Below are 7,500 nucleotides of genomic sequence, written 5' to 3'. Positions count from 1 at the left end.
TATTGTAAAGGAAAGAAGTAATTGTAGGCATCCAGACTCCGATAAGTCTCTACCATTTCTCTCTGTAGTCTCGGTCTCAACCGGATAACAACATACGTCTGGATACGGTACTTCAGGTTAACGTCTGGATACGGTACTTCAGGTTAACGTCTGGATACGGTACTTCAGGTTAACGTCTGGATACGGTACTTCAGGTTAACGTCTGGATACGGTACTCCAGGTTAACGTCTGGATACGGTACTCCAGGTTAAGGTCTGGATACGGTACTCCAGGTTAAGGTCTGGATACGGTACTCCAGGTTAAGGTCTGGATACGGTACTCCAGGTTAAGGTCTGGATACGGTACTCCAGGTTAACGTCTGGATACGGTACTCCAGGTTAACGTCTGGATACGGTACTCCAGGTTAACGTCTGGATACGGTACTCCAGGTTAACGTCTGGATACGGTACTCCAGGTTAACGTCTGGATACGGTACTCCAGGTTAACGTCTGGATACGGTACTTCAGGTTAACGTCTGGATACGGTACTTCAGGTTAACGTCTGGATACGGTACTTCAGGTTAACGTCTGGATACGGTACTCCAGGTTAAGGTCTGGATACGGTACTTCAGGTTAAGGTCTGGATACGGTACTTCAGGTTAAGGTCTGGTTACGGTACTTCAGGTTAAGGTCTGGATACGGTACTTCAAGTAAAAATATAGATACGATACTTCAGGTAAATGTCTGGATACGTTTGGATACAGTACTTAAGGTAAACGTTTGGATACGGTACTCCAGGTAAACGTCTGGATACGGTACTCCAGGTAAATGTCTGGATACGGTACTCCAGGTAAATGTTCGGATACGGTACTTCTGATAAATGTCTGGATACGGTACTTCAGGTAAACGTCTGTAAACGGTACTTCAGGTAAACGTCTGTAAACGGTACTCCAGGAAAATGTCTGTAAACGGTACTTCAGGTAAACGTCTGGATACGGTACTTCAGGTAAAAATCTAGATACGATACTTCAGGTGAAAGTCTGGATACGTCTTGATACAGTACTTCAGGTGAAAGCCTGGATACGGTACTTCAGGTAAACATCTGGACAAATCTGGAAAGGGTACTTTAGATAAACGTCTGAATACGTCTGGATACGGTACTCCAGGTAAATGTTTGGATACGGTACTTCTGATAAACGTCTGGATACGGTACTTCAGGTAAATGTCTGGATACGGTACTTCAGGTAAACGTCTGGATACGGTACTTCAGGTAAACGTCTGGATACGGTACTTCAGGTAAACGTCTGGATACGGTACTTCAGGTAAATGTTTGGATACGGTACTTCAGGTAAACGTCTGGATACGGTACTTCAGGTAAACGTCTGGATACGGTACTTCAGGTAAACGTCTGGATAAGTTTTGATAAGTCTGCTTTAGGAGCAGACATGCACAGTATCATCGCAACGTGTTTGTTATTGTTTACTTCCTTCAAACGGGTATAGGCAATTTATAGGTTATAATAAGACAGTACAAGTAAATTACACACTCACGCACACACCCACACACACACCCACCCACACACACACACACACACACACACCTTCTTCTCCAGTCGTTCTTTGTCATAATTGAGAAGGCTGAAGCTGTGGAGTTTGTACGGAGGAGGTGAAAGACTGAAATGAAAAAAACATTGGCATCATTTATCAGTTCAAGGGTTTGATTTTTGGTATTTATTTATTTACTAACCGTTACCTCGATTGGCTGCTCTTTGCTTGATCACTGCTGCTCTTGGATTTTGGTGAAGGTGCCTTTCGGGAAAGAATCAAATATAAAATGTAAGCTGAAAGAACCAATGATCGAGATAAATGTGTCATTTTTTTCAATGGAAATTCTCCGTTAGCCAAACAATAATTTTTACTATAAAATATAGAACTAATAGAGAGACAAGTGCAGATTTGCAGCCTGGATAAACACAGCTGAAGAAATAAAGCACTCGTATATATTGTATGTAACTGTACAGTCTTTTCTGATAGTAAGAAATATGTAAACTGAAAATAGAAGACCAAAAGAAATGGCAATAAAAAGCAGACAAATATGCTAGAACATTAGCAACAAAAATAGCAATGAAAAAAAAGTAGGCAACATCTAACAATTAAATGCAGGTGAAAATTCAACCAGGATAAAATACATTTTAAAGGTATAATAGATTTTAGGTAAAAACAATATTTTCCTTATTTCTTAGGCCTCTGATATGATCCTTGATGCTCGGGGCCCCTAATATGACCCTTGGTGCTCGGGGCCCCTAATATGACCCTTGGTGCTCGGGGCCCCTAATATGACCCTTGGTGCTCGGGGCCCCTAATATGACCCTTGGTGCTCGGGGCCCCTAATATGACCCTTGGTGCTCGGGGCCCCTAATATGACCCTTGGTGCTCGGGGCCCTAATATGACCCTTGGTGCTCGGGCCCCCAATATGACCCTTGGTGCTCGGGGCCCCAATATGATCCTTGGTGCTCGGGCCCCCAATATGATCCTTGGTGCTCGGGCCCCCAATATGACCCTTGGTGCTCGGCCCCCAATATGATCCTTGGTGCTCGGGGCCCCAATATGACCCTTGGTGCTCGGGGCCCCAATATGACCCTTGGTGCTCGGGGCCCCAATATGACCCTTGGTGCTCGGGCCCCTAATATGACCCTTGGTGCTCGGGCCCCTAATATGACCCTTGGTGCTCGGGCCCCTAATATGACCCTTGGTGCTCGGGCCCCTAATATGACCCTTGGTGCTCGGGCCCCTAATATGACCCTTGGTGCTCGGGCCCCTAATATGAACCTTGGTGCTCGGGCCCCTAATATGATCCTTGGTGCTCGGGCCCCTAATATGATCCTTGGTGCTCGGGCCCTTCTCTAATTCCTCTGTGGTTGCCCCTGAGATGACCTTAAATGCTTGGGCCCCTAATATGATCCTTGGTATTTGGGCCCATAATAATTTTCTTCTCTCTTTTTTTATCGTCCTCCCCTGTCCTCCATTAGTTTATCCCTCTTTCACGCACAGAGTTTCTGTTCTTACCCGGACTCTATCTTTCGTTCTCTCTCGGTCGGGGGTGACGGCCGGTGGATCCACCACGATCCATTTTTCCGTGATCGACTGGAGCTGGACTCCACCCAAGGGCTCTCGGATCCTCACCCTCACCTCCAGCTTCCCTCCTGTTGCCTTCCTACCATCCAGCACCTTACACACACACACACACACACACACACACACACACACACACACACACACACACACACACATACATACACATACATACACATACACATACACACACACATACATTTGTAGGTATGTGATGTACAGAAATGATGAGGATTTTTATGACTGACTGATATTTTTTATGAGGGTGAAAGAGTGTGTGTGTGTGTGTGTGTGTGTGTGTGTGTGTGTGTGTGTGTGATGTTTACACCTCACCTCTATAATCTCCCTGATCTCACACAGATTCTCCAGTGCTTCGAGTTTCAGCTGGGCAGTTCCCACCACCTTATCGTTCTTAAAGAGGCCACTAAATTCACACACACACACACACACGCACGCACACACACGCACACACGCACGCACACATCTCTCACGTCTTTAACTGCTTTACTGTGCAGAAACAAACCCCTAGTAGCCAAACTTTGGCAAGGCGGTTGATTATACTGGTCATGGCAACCTCACCCTTTGTGGACGACCTCGAGGCGGATGCCTTTCGTCTGCACCACTCTCTTAAAGCTGCGGTGTGTTCGGTTGATGTGCAGCTTGAACTGCGCTCGGAACTCTGTCAGTCACAGACAGGGAACAAAGAGAGAACATCAGGGCATCAAAAGGGGTTTTACCCTTTTATGGGCGTGGCCTTAAATACCACAAATATTAACGAACACCAACACAAACAGGCAAAAGTCACAGTGGAATAGACAGCTGTGATTGACAGGTGGACTAACATCCACTCGCACACCCACACACACACACACCTACACAAGAGCAGAAACGTTGAATGTCTCTTGCTCATGGTGTGTGTGTGTGTGTGTGTGTGTGTGTGCGTATGTGTGTGTGTGTGTGTGTGTGTGGACGTACCTGGGCAGTTGGTCCCTTTTACAGTGTTGGTTTTGTCCCTTTGAGCTTCTTCCTGCACAACACAGAAAAACAAACTAATATTTTTATTCTATTATTAGATTTTTTTTTTATTGTATTTTATTGATATATTAATTTCTGTATATATTCCATATTTTCATGCCAGGGTTTTTTTTTTTTTACCGAACTGGGGAAGGGAAACTCAAAGCGCACACTAGCGTCCAAATCACTCGCCGCAAATCCTGAGAGAGAGAGAGGGGGGGGGGGGAAGGGAGGGAGAGAGGGACGAATTAAATAAAAGACTGATCCAAAAACAAACAAGCAGGCGCTCATTTCTTTCAACACACACACACACACACACACACACACACACACACACACACACACACACACACACCTGGGGTGGGCAGGTTGATCCCTTTAATGATGGTCAGCTCCATCTCACCAGCAGTCAGACTGGGGTAAATCCTACAGAGAGACATGAGATAATGTTCTCATACTGATACTTAAACGTGCATGTGTGTGTGTGTGTGTGTGTGTGTGTGTGTGTGTGTGTGTGTGTGTGTGTGTGTGGTTACTTGACGGTGTTGACGGTGCGCTCCTCTGTGTGGTAACCTGGAACAGGATAACCTTTCGCATGAGCTTTCTTCAGGAGCTCAATATCACTCATACAATCCTCAGCCAGCCTCTCAAATCTACACACACACACACACACACACACACACACACACACACACACACACACACACACACACACCAATTTTTTTAAAATTTAATGCTGTACTTTAGGTTCTGACTGTTAAACAAAAAAAATAAATAAATAAATAAAAAAAGGACACTGGACTGCAGAGATTGTCCTAGTGGGTGTGGCCTAATATTCTAAAGAGCACAAACCTGAACTTCTCCACATCAGCTGATCCTACAGTGTATAATATATTCCAGTGAAGATTTCACCACTCCAATGATCTCAGACCCCCTGGCAATCCCACTAACTATGTACAATCTTATTGGAGAGCTCAACTGACCAATCAGAATAGAGTATTCCACAGTGTGATGATTTGGTTCAGGACGAAATTCCTACCTCAAGGTCTCTGCCATGTTGCCCATTTGAGTGAACTGCTGCAAGTAGTTCAGGCATTTCTGCAAATTGAAGGAAAAAATGTGTGATTATTTCCGTAGTCCACACCAAACATCTGCTTACATGATCTTGGAATTATAAACAACAATAAAACGAACAAAATAATGATGTTTCAACTGAGAATATAAACCATTTTAAAGAAAAAATAAGGTCTTTTTGAATCCGAAGTCTGCAACACGTCTCAAAAAAGTTGGGACAGGGCCACGTTTACCACTGTGTAGCATCATGTCTTCTATACTTGTGGGAACTGAGGAGACCAGTTGCTCGGGTTTTAGGAATGAATGTTGTCCCATATGTGTCTAATACAGGATTGTAGCTGCTCAACAGTTCTGGGTTTCCTTTGTTGTGTTTTTCTTTTTAATGATGTGTCAAATGTTTTTAAATGGTAAAAGGTCTAGACTGCAGGCAGGCCAGTTCAACACCTGGACTCTTCTACTACAAAGTCATGCTTTTGTGATAGATTCAGTATGAAGTTAGCATTGTCTTGCTTAAATGTGCAAGGCCTTCCCTAAAAAATACTTTTTCTGGATGGAATCATCTGTTGCTCTAAAACTCGTATATACAGTTCAGCACTGATGAAGTCTTTCTAAATGTGCAAGAGGCCCATTCCACAGGCACTAATGCACTCCCATACCATCAGAGATGCAGCTTTTTGTACTGAACGCTGATCACAAGCCAGATGGTCCCGCTCCTCTTTAGTCTGGAGGATGTGTTGCCATGGTTCTCAAGAAAAAAATTTATTTTGATTTGTCTGACCACAGAATAGTTACATTGCCTCAGTACATTTTAAATGAAGTGCTGTCTGGAGGCCCAAAGATCATCTAATATTGATTTTGTTGCTTGTGCACAGAAATTTCTCCAGATTCTCTAAAACATTTGATGATATTATGTTCGGTAAATGATCATATATTTAACTGTTTGGCAATTTCCTGTTGAGGAACATTATTCTGAAACTATTCCACAATTTGTAGATGCAGTCTTTCACAGATTGGTGAAGCTCCGCCCACCTTTATTTCTAAAAGAGACTCTGCCTCTCTAAGATACACTATTTATACCCCGATCATCTTAGTAACCTGCTGTCCATTAACCTCATTAGTTTCTTCAACTGTTTAATTTTAATTTCCTTTTTCAGACTTTTGTTGCCTCGTCCCAACTTTAAATTATAGCAGCCATTAAATAAAAAATTCATTTATTTCTTCCTTAAAACGGTACATTTCCTTGCGTTCAACATTTTATATGTCTTCTATGTTCTATTATAAATAAAATATGGGTTTATAAGATTTGCAAATATTTGCATTCTGTTTTTATTTACATTTTACTCAGTTTCCCAACTTTTTTGGAATTGGGGCTAAATATACGTATATAAATAAAAGGGCTGAAACGATTCCTTGAGTAACTGGATTCATTCAAATACAAAAAAAATGTAAATAATTTAGTACATTTAACTCCACATGGAGCACTGTGTTTCCCCACGGAGCATTATTACTGATGCACCACAAACTCTGGACCGCTCTGGACAGGTAACACAGAAGATGCATTAAAAAAAATGGAGAAACGGGGAGAAAACTACGAGGGGCAGAGGAGAAGATTCACACCAAAGAAAACAGCAGAAAGGATCATTTAAAACTTTTTTAGAGTCGTGCGAAATTGATTTTTTATATTTTTATTTATGGTTTTTTTATTGATATATTTCTATTTAGATTTTGATGTAATATTATTTTCTTTGGTATATTTAGTATTGCTCTTTTTATTTTTATTAAGGAATAATTGGTAGAATAACTGATAACTAAAATAATCGATAGCTGCAGTCCTCATATAAATATATGAATATATATGAATATGTAAATGAAGTTATATTAGTGCACAATGTGTGTAAGGCAAAATATGTGAGAAAATGTTATACGCACCGTGTATACAGGTGGTATATACACATACGACAATACTCCATGATACACAATGAATACACAATTGCATACAGAAATTATTATCCAGAAATGATCAGTAATTATCATGATGCTCTTGACCTGGTTTTAGGTGTGAATACAAAATGCCCAAAATTATACCCTTGTGTTATAACACAAATTTATTTTACATAATTATATAATAGGAACGTGAACTAGCAGACTTGTTGGATAATGATTAGATTAGATAATGATGAGGATAGATTAGATTGGACTAACATCTGACATGCATGTAATAGTGTTGGTGAGAGTCTGAGCTGACCTCGTGCTGCTGCCTGAGACGCTCCATGAGCTGAGTGTACTGCTGGGACGAACGAGA

At 42.0% G+C, this 7,500-nt stretch overlaps 1 protein-coding gene across 2 annotated transcripts in view; it reads right to left on the bottom strand.

Moving 5' to 3' along the window:
* The window catches only part of cc2d1a (coiled-coil and C2 domain containing 1A), a 21,415-nt gene that overhangs the window by 6,753 nt on the left and 7,162 nt on the right, over positions 1 to 7,500 (bottom strand). For both annotated transcript variants that reach the window (XM_083522649.1, XM_083522650.1), the window contains exons 15-25: positions 7,444 to 7,500; positions 5,164 to 5,222; positions 4,661 to 4,777; positions 4,480 to 4,550; positions 4,266 to 4,324; positions 4,086 to 4,137; positions 3,690 to 3,789; positions 3,444 to 3,534; positions 3,045 to 3,206; positions 1,731 to 1,786; positions 1,579 to 1,651 (exon numbers count right to left, since the gene is read on the bottom strand). The exon at positions 7,444 to 7,500 is cut by the window's right edge and continues 54 nt beyond it. In XM_083522649.1, coding sequence (XP_083378775.1) covers positions 1,579 to 1,651; positions 1,731 to 1,786; positions 3,045 to 3,206; positions 3,444 to 3,534; positions 3,690 to 3,789; positions 4,086 to 4,137; positions 4,266 to 4,324; positions 4,480 to 4,550; positions 4,661 to 4,777; positions 5,164 to 5,222; positions 7,444 to 7,500 — 897 coding nt within the window. The remainder of the gene's footprint in view (positions 1 to 1,578; positions 1,652 to 1,730; positions 1,787 to 3,044; positions 3,207 to 3,443; positions 3,535 to 3,689; positions 3,790 to 4,085; positions 4,138 to 4,265; positions 4,325 to 4,479; positions 4,551 to 4,660; positions 4,778 to 5,163; positions 5,223 to 7,443) is intronic.

Source organism: Silurus aristotelis (genome assembly GCF_946808225.1).
Source record: "Silurus aristotelis genome assembly, chromosome: 20".
In the NCBI taxonomy this organism is placed as follows: domain Eukaryota; kingdom Metazoa; phylum Chordata; class Actinopteri; order Siluriformes; family Siluridae; genus Silurus; species Silurus aristotelis.
The sequence above is the reverse complement of the archived record's forward strand: the minus strand, read 5'-3'. Positions and strand labels throughout refer to the sequence as shown.